At 38.8% G+C, this 20,009-nt stretch overlaps 2 protein-coding genes across 2 annotated transcripts; both read left to right on the top strand.

The window, feature by feature from the left end:
* The first annotated feature begins 654 nt into the window (after positions 1-654).
* Positions 655-3,785, top strand: LOC117823297 (complexin-3-like). The gene is made up of 4 exons (XM_034698442.1): positions 655-747; positions 1,117-1,416; positions 2,248-2,335; positions 3,449-3,785. Exons 2-4 carry the CDS (start codon positions 1,178-1,180, stop codon positions 3,671-3,673), a joined length of 552 nt encoding a protein of 183 aa, XP_034554333.1. The 5' UTR covers positions 655-747; positions 1,117-1,177; the 3' UTR covers positions 3,674-3,785.
* A 1,555-nt stretch (positions 3,786-5,340) lies between these two features.
* LOC117823295 (cytochrome P450 11B, mitochondrial) lies at positions 5,341-13,082 on the top strand. The gene is made up of 9 exons (XM_034698441.1): positions 5,341-5,784; positions 5,877-6,032; positions 7,154-7,368; positions 9,429-9,632; positions 9,729-9,910; positions 9,987-10,153; positions 10,898-10,976; positions 11,127-11,339; positions 12,745-13,082. Exons 1-9 carry the CDS (start codon positions 5,456-5,458, stop codon positions 12,853-12,855), a joined length of 1,656 nt encoding a protein of 551 aa, XP_034554332.1. The 5' UTR covers positions 5,341-5,455; the 3' UTR covers positions 12,856-13,082.
* The last annotated feature ends 6,927 nt before the right edge of the window (positions 13,083-20,009 follow it).

Raw genomic sequence — 20,009 nt, 5'->3', positions numbered from 1 at the left:
AGAATTAGCATGCAAGTTAGGCTAACGTTTCTGGCGGCAAAGTAAAGTGCAGAAAAAAATCCAAGTAGTACAGCTAAACTGAAGTGAGTGCTCAGGTCGGAATCTTTAAAAATTTGCTAAATCACGTGGCAGAAATGACACCGTCTGCAGAGGTAGCCTAGCTTGCGTGCTGATTCTCCTTGCAGTTTCTCATTAAAAGAGCCGAGCTGAGCAGCATCTGTTGTGGCCCCGACAATTACTAGTGATTTAAAACTCATACAACCCCATTTTTAAAAAACTGAAATATCCCTTTAAGACCACAGATCTGAGTCTAAACATGTTGACACTGATGATGTCAGTTTGATGGAGCATGTGTCACTCAACATGACATGAGCCAGCATCTGTAAATCTTGATCACAAACACGTGAGTCATCGGGGGCATTCCCTGCCACGGCTAACAGGATTCTGCTCATTAAGACTTAAGTGGTAATCTGCATAGAGGAGCTGGGGGGGTTGGAGAGTGGAGTGAGTCTGATAGAAGAAAGCAGACGAAGAAGAGGCTGAAACCTGGACAAACCAGTAGCACATTTCCCCTGTGAGGGATAATTAACACCGGCACTTAGAGAGTGGAGAGTCTTTCTTATTTTCTTTTTCTTTTCTCTGATTTGGTCAAACGTTTCAGAGGATTGTAAGGCTGCAGTTGAAGCCATCTGGCTTGAGCTTTACCAGGGTTTTATGCTGTGAGGCCGAGTGTGGCCTCCTGCAGAGGTAAGAAACTGTGTATTTGTCAAAAATGTCACCGTTGTGTGTGGACAAACAATGAGAAATAGCCCAAAGAATAACCTATCCAACATGTGTTAGTCTGTCATTTGTCTCTTGTTCTTCTATTCATTCCATTTTAGTTATTTCCTTTCCTTTTGATGACTAACAATCCATCTCAGCTGTTGTGTGTTTGTGTGGCCACAGTGTCAGTGTGACTGAGCCTTGCCTGTGTGCTGTCCTTGTCCTTCGTCTGTCTCATACTGAGTTATTTCCCCTCAGGACCTGTGACTGTGTGTCCTGAGTTTTGTTGCATCAGAGCAACACAACATGAGCGTAGTAGAAAACCATTACATATTCTCCCTCCATCTGTCACAGGAGTAGCAGTGTAGCAGGTCATTATCTTCAATCCATCCAGTCCTGAGAGCTTCAGACCATCATGGAGTCTGTGGTGAGGGTGAAGAAGTCGATGAGGACACCAATTAGGAAGCTGACCAGCTGTGTGTCAGGGGTGAAGGAGAGGAGGTTGTGTCCCAAACTCAGAAACAAGACGGGTAGAGGTGGGGGAGGACGGGGAGGTTGCAACAGGTTTGGGAGAAAGACCCCTCCTCTGCGAAGTGCACACCAAAAAGATCCTGCAGTCATCCGATCATACCAGGCAGACATGGAGAAGGAGAGGCAAGTTTAAGGATATTTAAAGAAAGTACTTAAGCACACTGAAAATAAGTAGAAGTCTTATTTTGGAAATTGCGCAAGACATTCTTAAGTCTCAAATTTCTCAATGTGACTATAGACTTTTACTAATGGATTAATATGGAAGACTTATTCAAGATGGAGCTGATTTTATTCATTAGTTTAATTAATAAACTTATCTGTAACAATGCAGCGTCATATCTTTTGTGACGATCTGTAAAGCAACGGATTAAACCTAAACAAATTAACCATGTGTCCAGAAATGGCAATACTCAAGTAAATGATCAAAATTGTTCCCTGGTAGTGCTTGAATAGTTTTCCACTTCAAAGTAAGTACATGAGTTTAGACACGTGCTGTGCTGTTTGGAACATGTGTTGTAAAAATGGTGATTAATGGAAACTGGAAGCTTTTCTTCTTGGACAATTAACTCAACTCAACTCAAACTTAATTTATAGAGCACGTTCAAAACAACCGGGGTTGACCAAAGTGCTGTACAGATCAAAAACAGCTCAAATGGCAAACATAGCATACAATACTAAAATACGTAAACACAATGACAATGATATTGTCAAACTCTATATAAATATATGCTTCCCAAATTTGGTAATTTCTCTGATATGTAATGATATAAAATGAATATGTCAAATTAGCAACGTCTTCAATGAAGTCATGTTCACAATGGTACTTTGATTTGATATTATGATAGAAGGCAGCTGGATGGATTCAAATCAGTGCAACCACCTTTGCTGTAGCAGCAATGTTTTTTTTATATGATTTTGTCTTATGTATTTGTGTTTTATTGACTATGTGCACAGGAGGCTGCGAGAGGCAACGAATGCCCAGAAGAATGCAGAAAGAGCAGCTATGAGAGCTCACTTCAGGAGAAAATATCAGCTTTCTGAGGTCTGTAATTTCTACTGAACTTCCAAAGTTTTTTTTAAAGTCTTCATCTGTTTTTGTCTGAAATTCTTGAAAGCTGTCAAAGAAATGCTTCATATACTTTGAACAGACTTAATTTTTTTAATTGAACCTGTGAATTTTAATTCAAAGCCCATACAACACTTGGTATGATAACATGGATAACTTAACCCTCCTGTTATGTTCATTTTTCTGGAACAGCAATAATGTTCCTGGGTCAATTTGACCCGGGGCATATTCAATTATCCAAAAGTGTCAGAACCCCAAAAAATCCCAATACACATTTTTTAAAATCTAATTTTTAACCCCATTATTAACCATTTAAATCAAGATTAAGTCCATTGGTGTTCTTTAATTCTCACAGATCATGCTTCAACGAGGACAACTCACTCGTTTTTCATTAAAATGAATGTTAAAACTTTTTTAATGTACATTGGAAAGCCCTAAATATAAATACAATAGTTTAACATGACATAGATTTTTGTATATTTTATTTTACATTTCTATTTTATTTTTATTTTTATGAAGTGATGTTGATAAATTAACAGACACCTCTTCTGTCACATGCTGCCCAGATTTTTTAGCTGGTTTGGAAGGCATATATTGCCTAAAATAGACTTTAAAAAGGGTCAATTTGACCCGCAACATAACAGGAGGGTGAACTAGCTGGGAAATGGTTATGACTCAGTGGTGGTATGACTCACTGACACATCATGCTGTCATGCACATTGTCCTATCCCTTAAAATAATGTTTTAATACAAAGATCAGCCAGACTTGTGCATTTTCAAGCATGTCTTCTCAGATTTAGATGGATACTCAACTTTTTAGATTGTATGTTGAATGTCACTCTTATACTGATGCCTCTGCAAGACCTACCACCTCATTGTGCCTTTAACAATACAAATTCAAAAGATGTGCCTCTTTTGTTGTGCTTACTGTTTCTTGAAAAACTCCCTTACTTAGTCAAACATTTAAAACAAAATGAGATGAAAGGACTTTACAGATACAGAGTTGTTATCCACACTGGATGTTTTTATATTTTTATCATGTGTTGCCTTTCAACCTTTTCCCTCTCTTCTGTTTTCCCTCATAATTAGGACTCAAATGACACAAACCACCTGAGGTCTGTCGGAGGGAAAGTGTCACTCCCCCATGAGCTGTCGAAGATCATTCACCCTGAAACCAAAAGCAAGGACAACGGCTTCAACCTGATGAAGGCTTTCCAAGGCCTCAGTTTAGGAACAGTAACGCTCACAGGGAGGAAACACAGCAAGACATCCACTCCTATACCAGCTGCTGGGCACATTTGTAAAGTCATGTGATCAATACGTGATCACAGGGATGATCAGGAAGCCGCCTTCTGATTGCACATGACCGCTGCTACCAGACAAACTGTCCTTCCACTTCCACACAAATTCAGTCAGTTACACACAATGCAACCATTCACTGTTTGTTTTTATTTGTTGTCTTTATGTAACAATGATAATTATGTGGCGCCATTTGTAAAGTTGTGCGCACTGAAAACAGCAGCAGTATTTCTCCACATTTAGCTCCAAAGCGTCATAGAAATGTAGAGTGATATTTTAAAAGTCTTTTTTTTTTTAATCACATTTAGAGGAATATTTGTGAACTTTTTCACATTGAATTTTCTTGTGAAAAATATATTAAGTTAAAATCATTGTTAAATCAAAATGCTGAATCTAAATCTAAATGTTAAATATAAATATAAATGTTAAATGTTAAATCTAAATGTAAAATGTTGCTCCATGATCCTAAATATTTAGCTGATATGCGGCAATGTAACATCTATATTTGACATTTAACATTTATATTTAACATTTATATTTATATTTAACATTTAGATTCACATTTTACATTTAGATATATTTAGCATTTTGATTAAATAACATTTTAACTTAATATATTTTTCACAACTAAATTAAATGTGAAGAAGATCACAAATATTCCTCTAAATGTGATTAAAAAAGTTACTTTTAGAAATTCACTCCACAGGGCACTGGTGGCCTAGCGGTCTAAGCGGCCAACATACAGAAGCTACAGTCCTCGCTGCAGGGATCACTGGTTCGTTTCCTGGCCGGTCAACCATTTCCTGCATGTCTTACCCCGCTCTCTACTCCACACATTTCCTGTCTCTCTTCAGCTGTCCTATAAAATAAAGGCAAAAAGGCAAAAAATATAACTTTAAAAAAATGTGGAGAAATGTTGCTGTTATTTTCAGTATGCACAACTTTACAAACGGCGCCCCATAGACAATACTGTATGTATATCCAAACAATTTTTTATGTCATATAAAATGAACTGGTGTTATTTTATATATCAGCTACAAACATGTTATACACTGAGGTGACATTCTTTACAATGTTTTAATCATATTTTCGAATCCCCTGGACCCTATGTTTATATATTTTGGTTCTGACCGTTATTCATCTATAAAAGCATAGCATGTGTATTAGCATGTAGAAGCTACGCTAGCTTGTGTCTTTTTACAGCAGCAGTCACATCCCTGTGAATGATGAAGATCCAACAGGGTGAACTATACACAAGTCAGGAAACTCAGGGCAACATGTTCACGTCATCAACAATAATGAATCTGTTTTTTTGTGAATGTTGTCTGGGTTATGTATGTGGGTGTATGAACTAAAGTGTTATTGTTATTAATACAAGCCAAGCTTTAGGTCGTTAGTTTATAATTATCCTTTTGTTATAATTTAGCTAGTATTATATATCATGCACCAAAAAACAGGAACTCAACATTAAACATTGTTAAGTTAATGAGTAAAAAGACTGAAAAAGTTGTAATAAAGACTTATTTGACCATCTGGACTCTGGATTTTACATGGTGTGTGCGTGTGTGGGTGTGTGTTTTGGATCAGTTTGACATTTGAGCTCTGTTTTGATTCTCTTGAACTTTGATCTTGAGGTCCATATATCATCATCTGCTATCGGTCCATCAGAACGATGGAGCACATTCAAGGATTTGAGGCTGGAGATGGAGGAGGGGAATACGTTAGTCCTGCAGAGACAACAGCGAGGACAGTGAGGGGTGTCAAAACTCAAATCGACAAACACATCTTGTCTGGATCATGAGGAGCACGTTCATCCAAGCGACGGTGTGTTTCGGAGCACATGGAACTTCTGGGTCTGGTAACCTTTGTGGTGTCAATCCACAAAGATTCCTTTGCATGACTGCAGCAGGGACAGTCGTAGATGGAAAGTCAGAGAGCAGAAAAGTAGTTGACAGTGCAGGAATGAGAAAGAGAGCCGTGGATGGACGAGTGAGGAACTTTGAGGAGATCCCTCACACAGGTAGGAGCGGCTTGGTTAACTTGGTGAAGTTCTGGAGAGAAGATATTTTCCGGCAGCTCCACAAGCACATGGAAAAGACCTTCAATGCCCTGGGCCCCATTTACAGGTACATCATTTGTACAACGATCTGATATAATACGAAAAGTGTTGACATTCAAAGCTCTTTGATGTGCTCATAGTACATTTGTGTGTGTAAAGGGAGAAGGTGGGCACCCTCAACAGTGTGAACATCATGTTGCCGTCTGACATTAGCGAACTGTTTCGCTCGGAGGGCCTGCACCCTCGACGCATGACCCTTCAGCCATGGGCAACACACAGAGAGACGCGCCAGCACAGCAAGGGAGTCTTCCTCAAGTCAGTAGCACATCTGTTTGCATGCATGTGTTCTGCTCATGTGTATTATGTTAATCTGTTTGAGCACTTTCATTATGGAGACCAAATTTACTGATGGGGACCAAAAACTTAGTCCCCACTTGGTACATAAACATGAAATCAAGTAAGTGTAAGGTTTATGGGGTTCTTTTGTTCAGGCGAGAAGGAATCGTTGAAAGATTTAGAGTTTCTGGTTATGATTGAACAGATTTTAACACTCAACTCAACTCAACTCCACTTTATTTATATAGCACCTTTGCCCAAAGTGCTTCACAGAATAACAGAGAGACAGAAAACAACAGCAATGGTAAAATTATAAAAGGCATGGTTATAAATAAAATATTTAAGAATAAATAAAATCAATACAGTAAAATTAATAAAATAAGTAATAGTGGAAAGAAAAGTTAAAAATAAGGTAGCGTTAACAAGATCAGATAAATACAAGAAATAAATAATTAAATAAGATAAATATATGTTAAAGCAATGATTCACGTAATTATGGTTAAAATAATAATACAAAAAATAAATAAATGATAATAATAATAATAATAATAATAATAATAATGCAGTCCAGGTCTAAAAATAAATTAAAACAGCACCTCTTCTCTCGTAATGAGTAAATAGGGGTTCGCTCATTAACTTAGGAAAGCTTTTCTAGCTCCTTCTACAGCCAGACTCCCTTGCTCTGCAATGAAAGACTCACCAGCACCGCAAGGGAGTCTTCCTCAAGTCAGTGCTACACTTATGTATACGCATGTGAACTGATTATGTCGTTGTATTATGTATCCCACTTATCTTTGAAAGTGCTCACAATGTAGGGACCAGCCTTCTTTATGGGGACTAAACACATGGTCCTCACTCTGAATATAAACAGGTATTTGTGTGTAAAAGTTAGGGTTGTGTTTTTTGGTTCGGCATGTAGTAGTTATAACTAACAATAGTACAATCTCCCAGGGCTGATTGTACAGACTATGATACAGCACCTGTACCTTAGACAAAGTACAGGAGGAGAACATCTACTTGAAAAAGATTTTTTTAAAGCTCCCTCTCTAACCCACTTTCTTTACTTCACGATTGGATGCTTTAAAATCTTTTCTCCACAGGAACGGTGAAGAGTGGCGGGCTGACCGTCTACTGCTCAACAAGGAGGTGATGATGACTGCAGCCGTGAAGCGCTTTCTCCCTCTGCTTGATGAGGTGGCGAGTGATTTCTGCCGAATGCTGCGGGCAAGAGTGGAGAGGGAGGGGAGAGGCGAGGAGGGGAAGCGCAGTCTGACAATGGATCCCAGTCCTGACCTGTTCCGCTTTGCATTGGAAGGTCAGAGGTCATCATTCCCAGTGATTTTTTCATCTGATGTTTCCTTGTGTCTTCTTATGTTTGTTGAAGTAGAGATAAAATCCTGTTTTAATTCAGATAAGGAACAAAAATTCCAAACTGGAGAAGGGAATTAAGTGTTTTTAATTAAGACTCACAAGAAATGACATACATCGAATAAATTATTAAAATCTGCAGGGAAGACCCTTTAGAATTTTTAAAAAACCTCCCCCTGCTAATGTCTCTCTGCTTTTGTTCTTCCTTTTTTCATATAATATATTCTCACCTTTCAGGAGAACCAAAACTCAGTTCAACTAGCATCATATCTATTGTCAAAAGATTGTGGATGAAGGTCAAGGAGAACAGACACCTTCAAAAATAGGAACACCAAAAAGAATGATAACAGCATTCTTTCATCAGGTCTGCTCCTTTTATGTGCCTATCTGCAGCCAGCCACGCTCACAAGTGTGAATGCTTATGTGACGTGTGTGTGTGTGTGTGTGTGTGTGTGTGTGTGTGTGTGTGTGTGTGTGTGTGTGTGTATATATGTGTGTGTGTGTGTGTGTGTGTGTGTGTGTGTGTGTGTGTGTCTATGAGAAGGGGGGAGGTTGTGACTTTCAGTCATGCTGCTTTGCTCTTAATGGACCATGGCACACCAGGCCAGGTGCTAAGCTAGGATAGAAATAGGCCGTCAAGAAACTCTATTCCAGTCAGTGAAGTGTAGTCAATATGACACAAACAGGTCTGAGGGTGATGGATGTTTCTCTGGGTCCAGATCTTTGAATATGTGCACTCCACTTATTTGATTTGCCTGATTTGTCTGGCATTATGACATGAAACAGGATGTTAGTCAATACAATGGTCACAGATGGGGAGCTCTAATGATTAGCCAACCAGAGCCAAGGCTGGGATTAAAACCAATATCAACTTGTGTAGTTAGTTTCATTAGGTAAATGCTTGAATAAACAGAAAATATTTCCTTGTACCAGGCAAGAAATTACCTCTTGTTTATTTTATTTTCAACATAGATGATATGTTTTCCTCAACATCCCATACATCTTTGTTTGTTTTGTTTTGACAAACACTTGAAAACCCTGTAAAACCAGTATGGTGTCATAACCATGAATCAGCTTTGAGATAAAATGGCTTTAGATTCAGGCAGATGTGTTTTTATGTGGTACATTTGTTGAAAAAATAGCAACCCCTGTCAAGCAGCCCTTGGGAAAAGCGTCAGGATTTAAAGCCAAATCGACAAAATGGCCAAACTCTAATTAGAAACTCTGGGTACTGCAATTTGATTGAAGTAGACTATTTCTCATCTGATAACAATGTCTATGAGACCCCTTGAGGTCAGGAAATAATTCTTAGTGGTACATCAGCTGTCAGTAAAAACACTTAATTAGCCCTTTATGAATCATTGAACGCCTGAAGCTGTAATATTCACTAATAACCCAATCCAGAGTTAACCTCTAAGGAACAATGAACACGCATGAGTCATAGTTTGCTGAAATTTTGAGATATTTTATAACCAGAAGTTATATTTTTAGAGCTCCTTGCGTCACCCTTACATGAATGAAGTGTTCCCACCTCTTATTGTGTATCCAGCTCTCTTCATACTTCTCTGCAGTGGGTGCAATGTTAGACTGAAGATGGAACAATGGTTGACAATTCTGTCAGATATCACACTAGGTAGAGTAGCTGTCTGGTGGAGGCGAGACAGCTCCTCTGAGAGTGTGCACTCAGAAAGCAAAAATATCCTTCTGGTTGGTTCTATTAAAAAAGCAAAATTTTCTGGCAGTCACAGAGACTGTTTTGGGGGTTTTATTTAAGAATATGTCAACCCATAGTACTTTGTAATCCTTGGATTTCAGGCTTGAAAATATGAACCCAGAGCATTTTAATCTACTTAGAAAACTGTCAACCCCTAGTTCATTCTTTAGTAAATCCTTTATGAGTTTGAACAGATTCCAAAACATTGTTCAATGTTATTTTAGTTTAATTCATGTATTTTTCTGACCTTGAACGCACCACTGCCCTACCCTTCCTCCTTTCCTCCCTGTTAGCCAGTTGTCATGTGATCTACGGGGAGCGTATAGGCCTCTTTTCCTCGACTCCCTCGATGGAATCACAGAAGTTCATATGGGCTGTGGAGCGAATGCTGGCAACTACCCCACCTCTCCTCTACCTGCCCCCTCGCCTGCTGCACCGTATCGGCGCTCCCCTGTGGACACAGCATGCCAGTGCATGGGACCACATCTTCAGCCACGGTAGGAAGAGCCCAAGGCAGGGAATACTTTTCAATTGTCTGTAGATTTCTAGTTTATCACACAAAAGTCAATGTCCCTGTCCTGGCTTTCTTCCAGCGGAAGCGAGGATCCAGAGGGGGTACCAGCGGCTGTCATCCTCGCAGAGAAGAGAGTCTGAGGCTGGAGCAGCTACAGGCCAGTACACCGGGGTTCTGGGACAGCTCCTGGAGAAAGGGCAGCTATCTTTGGACCTCATCAAAGCCAACATCACTGAACTGATGGCTGGAGGAGTTGACACGGTGTGTAGACGTGTGTTATTGGACTGCTTTTTTATGCCTCTGTGTGACTCACTGTGTAAATCAATCTTCTCTGCAGACAGCAGTACCCCTGCAGTTTGCACTGTTTGAGCTTGGTCGAAACCCAGAGGTGCAGGAGAGGGTGAGGCAGCAGGTGAGGGCGTCATGGGCACAGGCAGGAGGTGATCCTCAAAAGGCCCTGCAGGGGGTGCCACTACTGAAAGGCACAATCAAAGAGATTCTGAGGTACAAAACACTAAAACAATTATGGTTATGGAATAATAAACCTGCTCAGAACTTGATTGGGGAATGCACAATTTTAACAAAATATCAAAAATTCCAGTTTGTCCCAGAGCTTGGAACTCTCTTCACTTGAAGCTTTGTCCAAGGATGGATCTGTTCAAAATGCATTTATTTAAAGATCTCTATTTTAGAATATAGGCACTAAACTTTACTGTAGACCTTGGATGTGGTGCATTGGAAGATTTTCCCACAAGGTCTTACTTACTTTACAGGGGTTACTGAACTTGTGCTTATACTTATGTATACAGTTGTAAGTGCTGTAGATTCAATTATAGCAAACTATTGAGTAAAAAAAAAATAGCCATCTCCATTGTGTTAGATGAAATCCATTAGCTGCTGGAGACATTGACAGATTACAGATTACAGATTATGCAGAAGGGTAGGACTTTCATTGCATTTTGAGAACATGGGGCTGTTAGTCACTGTATGAAACTTTACTTTGACCTAAAACATAAACATCCTCTGTTCCATGGTGATGGATGTAAGAGGAGGAAAATGTTTTCTGTCTTTGGATCAGTAGAAAATGGGGTTTTGGAACCGACATCAACGAGTCTGTTTGTGTTACGAGCGTTCAAACACCTAAAATGAGAATTGATTTCCATTGATCACAAGATCATGTGATGAAAAGGCAGGTGGTCAAAAGTGAGTTTTTTTCATGAGGTTTTGCTGTTTTTGTTGTTGTATCAGGTTATATCCAGTTGGAACCACAGTGCAGAGATATCCTGTCAAAGATATTGTTCTTCAAAATTACCACATACCTGCTGGGGTAAGTGATCAGACACTAACCCTGTTTAACCCTCTGTGACCCTGTCCTCTTTCAAATTCTAATATGTACTCAGCGCTGGAGACAAATATGTAAATTTAACGCTACAGATGACTTCAGTATATGATTTAAGGCCATTACATCTCCCCTCAGACGATGGTCCAGGCCTGTCTGTATCCTTTGGGAAGGAGTGCAGAGGTGTTTGAGGATCCACAGTGTTTCAACCCTGGCCGGTGGGGCAGCAGCAGAGAGGAAGGCCAGGGCATGGAGGGGTCGGGGTTCCGCTCCCTGGCATTCGGGTTTGGGGCAAGACAGTGTGTCGGACGGAGGATTGCTGAGAATGAGATGCAGCTCTTGCTCATGCATGTGAGTTACAAAAGTGGTAAGGGGGAGGAAAAAGGTCAGAGGGAAAGACCTCATACTAATGAGAAAGAAATCCAAAATAAGTTTTAATAAGAATACTGCTGAAGGAAAGGAAAAGGAAGGAAAAACCGAAACCATTTGTTGATTGGAAGAAATATTTATTTTAGTAAAAGTACCAGAATACAGTTGTTAAAATACTTCATAACAATTAGGAGTCCTTCATTTATTATCCTGATTCAATACAAGTTGAAAATAACTTTCATAAATTACTTAAAGATTTAACAGCCAAGTTTTGCAGAATCTCCTTGTGTGACTCACTACATTATAAAAACTGATGCCTCATTGCATAAGTGGGAGTTCACCATTTCAGCTTGTTAAGGTGGAGCTCCTTTGAACTATTATGTACAGATAGTTATGTCCAGTGGTCAATGACCTAGGGGTCATAGCCCCTCTAAGGGGCAATAAGATAGATTGGGACTTTTAAATGAAACAATACAAGACTCTTTGTGGAAAAGCTCAGCTTCTAATGGAATGCGAGCCGGCTTAACCCTCCTGTTGTGTTGCAGGTCAAATTGACCCTTTTAATAGTCTATTTTAGACAATATATGCCTTTCAAACCAGCTAAATGCAGCATAAAAATCTGGGCAGCATGTGACAGAAGAGGTGTCTTGTTAATTTATCAACATCACTGCATAAAAAAATAAATAAAAAAAAGTAATATAAAATAAACAAAAATTTATGTCATGTAAAACTATTGTATTTATATTTAGGTCTTTCCAATGTACATTAAAAAAGTTTTAGAAATAATTTTAATGAAAAATGAGTGAGTTATCCTCATTGAACCATGATCTGTGAGAATTAAAGAACACCAATGGACTAAATCTTGATTTAAATGGTTATTAATGGAGTTAAAAATTAGATTTAAAAAAATGCGTATTGGGATTTTTGGGGGTTTAGACACTTTTGGATCATTGAATATGCCCCGGGTCAAATTGACCCAGGCACATTATTTCTGTTCCAGAGAAACGAACATAACAAGAGGGTTAAGGTACACAATCACAAAGAAAGAGGGATAACCTTTTTGAGACATCAACTACATACTGTATTCAAATTATGTTTTTTTAAATGTTTATTTTTCACTTGTTTAGCAACTTTTGACTGAATTTCAAAATGGTTGTTTGGTAAATCCTCCCTCTGATTCAGCTGAGTATAGAAGTATAGCAGTTCACATAAAGTGCTAAATGTATTATTATGTATTCAGATATCTTCCAACACTGCTTTCAAGTAAAGCATAACTATAATCCTTCTTAACATCCTCTCTGCTTCTTCACTTCCACTCTATCTTTGCCCCTCCTTCCCCCTTGCCTCGCTTTATCCTCCCTTCACTTTCTCCTCCCCCTCTGCCCAGATCCTGCTGAGCTTCCATCTCAGCATGTCGTCCTCAGAGGACATCAAAACCACATGCACCCTCATCCTCCAGCCTGAGACGCCACCAAGGATCACATTCAGAAAGCTCTGATGCGCAAGCACACAGACCCACACAAGGAGAAGGGATTCATGAAATCACCATTTGGCATGTTTAATCCCAGCACTCGGCTTCTATTTATCTCACACACACATAACCACCAGATCTCTGAAGATGCTCACTGCAGCAAATACTGTGCTTTTCTCTTTTCTTCACCCTTACACATTTTTCACTCATCCCAATAATTCATAAAGCTGATCAATAAAGTATAATTTCCTCCCCTTGTTGTCATCTTTGTGACTAATTTGCAAAATGAACAGTAAAACGTATTTCCACCAGATGGCGCTAAAACTCACCCCAATGCATTCATTTATGTTTGTTGAGCTTGTCCCTCCACAGCTACACATTATTAGTCTCGGTCTGCTTCAGACATCCAACAGGTTTGTGTTTTACTCTCTAAAGATCGAAGCTTCAACACTTTATTTCATACTGTGACTGTGTGCTGTGCAGCTGACAAAATCCCTCTGCCTCTACCGTGATGTTATGGTAACATGTTTCGTTACTCCTTATTTTCTGGATTTCCTGAAATCTTTCCTGCTGTTTGTTTCTGTCACACTGCCAGATGTTGATCCCTCTACTTGTTCCCTTTTTTCAGTTGTTTACTGACAACTCCACCAAAAGACTTAATGTTCTCTTTACTGAGGCAACTGACTCAAAAATAGGTGTCTGATGTCAAAGACTGAAGGTAATGCCAACACTGCCTCTTAGCCTCTGTATTGTACTAAATCTTGATGCACAGTGTTTCAACTTTGTCTAATTACTGCACTCTGGTCTGCATGTGTAAAAGTAACCTTTACTCCAGTCTGTTAAGAATAATTGCAATGCTATTATATCATACTGGGTGTGTGCTTCATAGAGCAGAGGGCTGCATGGTAGATTATTGTTTTTCGACTCAGGAGCAAAGGTCTGTTTGTCCTTCGGCTAACGATTTACACCCTCTGTCAACCCTCCTGGGTTCATATGTGACTGTGCACATTCAGACTGCATATAGGAAGTAGATGTGGCTTCCTAGTTTCCAAAGTGAAGACTTATGTGTGGAACTACCCCTATACTTGTATTTTTTAGTGGCCGGCAGGGGGTGACTCCACCAGTTGCTATAAATCTTATTTTGTTTAAGTCTATTAGAAAATGTACCTGAATTCTCACATGTTCTCTGCCTGTTTTCTTCTTTAATCAAGCAATAATTTATACTTTTGAATTTCTGTCCCATTTAGAATAAAGTATGAAATGATAGCTATTAGTATATTTAGGGTGTGGCTACCTGAGATTTACAATCTACTATAAGCGTTTATCGACTGCATATACCTTTACGCCGGAACTAGGGACTTTACCCCTGAACTACGTGCGTTTCAACCGGAGGAACCAGGGTCTAAATTTAGATCAGGGGTAGTTAATCTCCCCCTGAAAAGCCCCTGTTTCGGGGATAGTACTTTACAAAGGTCCTGGGACTTTCGGTTGAACGTAACGATGTTTGTGGAGTTGAACTGTACACAGTTGTTGAAACACAAATGGAGTTCCTGGGAATGCAAACTAGTTTAGTTTTTTATTAAGATTTCAAAATATTATTTAATACTTTTTTTTTTCTCTCCATACGTCACTGGCCTGATTTGCACAATCCACCCAGGACTTCAGCCCGCGGTCGAAACGCAGACAACAATGGGGGCACAGGAACCTTTTAGTTCAGGGTAAAGTAGTTCTGGGGGCTAAAAGACCCCAGAACTCTCGGTTGAAATGCACCTTATGATGACCTGTAAACAAGTATAGAGTCGAAGCAATAAATAACCACACTCTTTTCTAAATACGATTATTCTGGACCACTAAAACTCAAGAAGGCAACAGCTTAAAGCACCAAACTCAAGGCTTCCAAATGACTGGTCTTAAATTATGAAATGACGGGATCACACCCGCAGTCCACGGCACCCGCATCTCTTCAGACTGCAGCTTCAGGCATTTTTTCTTGGGACGAGTGAGAAACTGAGTGAACTGTGTCACTTTGTGGAAGACACATGATCCTGTAACTCATTAAACATCAGCAGTGTGCAATTGAAGACTGTAAATGGGTGAATGAAAACTATTAAAAACAGAAATGGTTCAGACTTTTCAAAAATAAAAAAAACATGATGGCACTTTGAATTTAAAGCTAAATCTGCCACACTCTGTTTTCTTTTAAATTCCTGGCAAGGGATTAGTTTCAAATATGGCACTTTAAATGGTTATAAGATGTAACCAATAAGAGAAAATTAAAGGTATATGACTTATTACTGTTACTTTTTAAAGTAAGAAGCCATAAGAAATATACATTTGGGTTTCCAGGTCATAGATGTAAGGTTTTCAAATCTCTTTAGTTCACCACATGGATATCTCTAATGAACTGTTTGACCTCTGACTCCCTCTACGTGTTTCAGACCATTTGAACCAAGATGAATTTATGACTAACTTATTAACATCTATAACTAACTACTGACCTGAATTAATGACAGAAGCATGTGTTGGTAACTTATTAACATTTAGAATATCAGAGAGTTTACTTCATGTTGTTATAACAAGAAGAAATTGAAAATAAAAACCTAAACACTCGAGAGAATTTTCAAACTCTGGCAACCAAAATCTTGCATCTGAACATGCAATGATAAGGGAAATGCAAAATATTAGATTTTGGATCAATCACTATGGGACTACTCATCAGAATCCACAATGATGTCGAAACTCTGGCACTGATTTTCCGTTTCTATTTATAACAGGGTCAATGTGCCAAACTCCAGGTTAGAATGACATAATCTGCAGTGATGCATCAAAAAGACATGTATGACGTTGTCCTGTAGTTTACTTTGTAAGTGTATTTTCACCACAAACTTTCATCATCATCACTGAAAGTTTTTTACATTTTGAAGCATCATCCTGGCCAAGCCATGCTTATTTAATGATGCTTATTCATCTGAAATCAGCCATGTGTTGCAAGCAGTGGCCTCACTCCAAGTGGTGCAAGTGGGAGGAGAGATGAGGGGCAGAAGAGGGGTCAGAGGGTCAAAATGAAAGAAAAAGGCTGCATGTTCAGGTGACACTACTCCAAGAGAATGACAAGTGCACAACCTGAGCGCGTACAAGGATAACAGCAGGGACGGGAACTATAGGCTTTTCTTTCTGAGACAAAAATAATTCTGTAAAATCATCTGCAATTTAAGAAGGAGGAACTGCTCCACTGTGGATTTGTGTCGTATGAAAAATGGATAAAAACAAAAAAACCTGTAAGTCTACAAATTATTTTCTTTTTGATTTTGGCTGAACTTAAGACAATTTTTTTACATTATCAAAATATTTAAACAGCATTAATGAACCATAAGTAACTATTTTGTAATATATTTATGTATCTATTAATTTTTTTAATTTACCTTTTTATATGTAAGAAGCACTGTTTCTTTTCAAATTTCCCCAACTTCTGACAGTGTAGTTAGGGAGTATCAACATATTTGATCTATTTTTATTTCTCACTTCCACAATGAACTGATAGATCAGATAATGAACCACTGTTTTGTATGACGGCGTCTTTTGAACTTTAGTGCACAGTCACAGTTGCACAAAAATCTGTTCCTCTATCGATTTCCCACAAACACACTGACCTGCAAATGTTCATGCAGGAATGTGACCCTCTGCAAACAGGTCCCACCAATCACCTGGTTCACCTCTCTTATCAGTCATAAATGTGTGCATGCTCTGATACTGTGTCTTTGACCTGATGTCTGCTTTATTTATAGCCGGCCTTCCAGTAACAGGTACCTGTCCGTGTGTGTGTGTGTGTGTGTGTGTGTGTGTGTGTGTGTGTGTGTGTGTGTGTGTGTGTGTGTGTGTGTGTGTGTGTGTGTGTGTGTGTGTACACTCTGGGATGTGTCAGAGGAGGATCTCAGTGGGACATGTAATGATGTGTGCAGCAGCGCAGCAGAACTGGGTCACAGGGAGGTGGAGAAAGAGAAAACACAGAAAGCTACCTTATCCACAGGATGTAGGAGCTGTGCATCTTGACAAGATCATGTCACTACTAGTTTCCTCTACAGACTTCAAGCTTTATGTTTTCTTTTCTGCATGTCCACTCAACACAGGGGCTTTGATTTGTAGAAAACTATCGAAAACATTCAAAGACATTGGCGAAAAGCTCTAACAGTAAGGACAATATAACATAAATAACTACCAGAAAATTGACAAAAATGTGTTTTCAATATTTCCTCAATAGAAATCTGTGTTATATTCTTCCTCACTCTCCATGCTTCATTCCCTCCTCTCACCCTCATCTCTTCACACCTGTTGATGTGTCAGCAGCGACTCTCTCTCGTCCTCCTCTTCTCCGGTCTATACTCTCTTCGTCCCTGTGGTGCAGAGAATGCAGGCTTGACTGACCATGACATCCTCTAAAATGGATGCTATTGTCCTTGCTCAAAGCCGGACAGTGTTTTGCACCAAGGACACAGGTCGTATTTACTGGTACTCTCGGGTCTAATCCAGCAGTGGTGACATGTTGTAACTTGTTTAGGGTGTTAGGGAAAGGCGACATATGTGAGCTGTCATCTCAGTTTGAGCTGTGAGAGTAAAGGGGTGAAGACATTGATTTTCTATGAGATAAAATGTGCTTGTTGGTAAGGAACTTGTCTTTGTGGAAATTGATAGATTGTGTATGATTCGAAGGGAGACAAAAAATGCATTACCAGTTGACTTCTTAGTTGTATATAAAAGCTTTTCTGGAGAATAATATTTGACGTAATAATGATCCAAACCACTTTGCACACTGTATAAGGAGTCAATCTCTAGCCCCTGCATAGCTTTAGAACATGTTCAGCTCATTGTTTTTACTTTGGTCACTCCAACTTCTCTCATAGCTTAATTTCCATCTCTATCAAGCAGTTTTTTTCTTGTAGAAATCAGTGTTAAAACTCACTGCTTATTAACTGACAAACACCAAACAGCAGAGAAAAGAAATGGCAACCTGCAACACGACTCCAATTAAACATACGCATTCCTCATCTTTTCCTCTTTGGGCAGATTTTGCAGGTTTGCTAATATGTTAGTCATAAGTAAATTAGAATGAAAGGTAATGTTGTTTTACAGATTTTTTGAATAATGTAAGTAGAGGGTTTAAGACGTTGGACTAAACACTAGTATCGTACTTACCTTCAGAAACATCCAAATGACCATTGTTTTGGTGTCGGACGCACTCTAGATTCTGTAGTCAGAGGCCCAATCTCAATGTCCACCCTCAAGTACTCACTGACTTTGAGGCGCGTTCCCACTAAGTCCACGAGGGCTTAAGGGCTATCCCACTGTCAAATCATCAAGTGCATGAGGAATCTCTCACTGACGTTTTTTGAGCCCTTGATGCCCCCTTTCCGTAAGTGAGCATTTTTGCAGACTTAGCGTCAGGGAATTACCCATAGTTCATAGCATTGTGACGTGAAACACATGATTCCAAGGAGAAGCCCGCGAGCATGGAAAGGTAAACGAAACCTTAACATGGAAATAAAAAAAGTGCGAAGCATGAAAGTTGCAATGAAAGTTACATGCAAAAAAGTTTGCCCGTTAGTATAAATGGGTCATTGACATGACGTGCATATTTTTGTGTCCGAATCGATTATTTTCATTTGAAATAATTAGTTATTTTTAAGACATACATCAATTGATTCTATAAAACCTGCTTATTTTAAATACAATTTCAGTACATTCAAAGATTGAGATTTATTTTATTTTTCAGTATCTCAAACCCTGAAAAAGTCAGGTGGCGCAACCGTCCGAGCAAGTGAACTGACTTAAAACACTGTAAAAAAAAAAGTTTTAATAATAATAAATTCAAATTAAAACACCATGGCATGTTTTGGCATATAAGAGCTTTGAAATAAACATAATTTCATAAATATCAATAGTTTAAAGGCACCTAAGGTTATTTAAAAACTTTTGTCCAGCAATTTGCATGTTCTCAAATGTCAGGGTGGCACCACCGCACTCATGGACCTTTTATTTTGAAAGTAAGTAGTTATAATGGACTTCAACATATGAAATAATTCAGAAGACCCTACTAATTGTCATGGCTGAGTTAAAAGGTTTGTAGATGTCTCTTGAATAATAATAGAAAAGCTTTTATCAACTTATAGGTGGACGGTAACACTTTCCATGTCAGGTGGTACAACCAACCTAAAACTGTAAAATGTATATTTTATACCTGGCTAATAGAATGCAAAAATCTTAAAATATTGTAAATACTCACAAAATAAAAATGCGTAAAGCACTGTAACCACTCTAAGGGATACTTACTATAAGTTTCAGTTAGAATAAATGATAGGTAAGTACATATATTTTGACAAATATCTGGTTGTGCCACCTGACATTTTTTGGGTGTTCAACTTAAGAAAAGGGTAAAAAAGTAACTATTTAAACACTTAAAAAAGCAGTTTAACGTACAAGCCTTGTTAGAACACATTATTCCAGACACAAAAATATGCATTGCGACCATTCTGGAAATACTTTAAAAAGAAAAACTTTTTTTTAGGCTTATTTGTCAATGACCCAAATATAGAAAACAGCTTTAATCTATTCATCTTCACATATAGTATATAGCCTATTAATATGGTTATATAGCCTATTTATATATTTTAAATGTTGTGGTAAAGCAGTCTGTACAGTAAGAGCCTGGATCACATGACAACAGTCATCCCTGAAGCGCCTTGAATTTGAGGAGAGTAAAAATTGGGCAATAAATATTCCTAATGCCACTAAGGTGAGCTGGTGACGTCATGCAGGTTACGTGAGACGTCTCAAAGTGCTGTCCCATTCCAGTGAATCGGTTTTGAGTCCTTACAGCCTCTTGCCCTCAATCACTGTATAGGTGACATTAATTAAGTCAAGAAGGGCTCAGGGTTTAGGGCTTAGAGAGGACATTGAAATTGGGCCCGAGTAATATTGACCACTAAGCAGGGCCGTAACTACCATTGAGGACACCGAGGTCATGTCCTCTGTAGTTTTTTCAAGTGACAAAAAGAAAGTGACATAACTGACTGCAAATATACTTTGTGTAGGACATCATTTGCGCCTTTAATCACTGTACGGTAGATCATCTTCTCGTAACTCTACAATTTTTGGTCATCGCTGTGGTTTGTGGGTGGGCTGCCTCA

Source organism: Notolabrus celidotus, chromosome 12 (genome assembly GCF_009762535.1).
Source record: "Notolabrus celidotus isolate fNotCel1 chromosome 12, fNotCel1.pri, whole genome shotgun sequence".
Taxonomy (NCBI): Eukaryota; Metazoa; Chordata; class Actinopteri; order Labriformes; family Labridae; genus Notolabrus; species Notolabrus celidotus.
The sequence above is the reverse complement of the archived record's forward strand: the minus strand, read 5'-3'. Positions and strand labels throughout refer to the sequence as shown.

Excerpts from the sequence above, each read along its gene's own strand:
- LOC117823297 (XM_034698442.1), top strand. The coding sequence starts at position 1,178 with ATGGAGTCTGTGGTGAGGGTGAAGAAGTCGATGAGGACACCAATTAGG. Across the intron at positions 1,417-2,247 it reads GCAGACATGGAGAAGGAGAG|GAGGCTGCGAGAGGCAACGA; the intron begins GCAAGTTTAAGG and ends CTATGTGCACAG. Across the intron at positions 2,336-3,448 it reads GAAAATATCAGCTTTCTGAG|GACTCAAATGACACAAACCA; the intron begins GTCTGTAATTTC and ends CCTCATAATTAG.
- LOC117823295 (XM_034698441.1), top strand. The coding sequence starts at position 5,456 with ATGAGGAGCACGTTCATCCAAGCGACGGTGTGTTTCGGAGCACATGGA. Across the intron at positions 9,911-9,986 it reads TGGCTGGAGGAGTTGACACG|ACAGCAGTACCCCTGCAGTT; the intron begins GTGTGTAGACGT and ends TCTTCTCTGCAG. Across the intron at positions 10,977-11,126 it reads ATTACCACATACCTGCTGGG|ACGATGGTCCAGGCCTGTCT; the intron begins GTAAGTGATCAG and ends ATCTCCCCTCAG.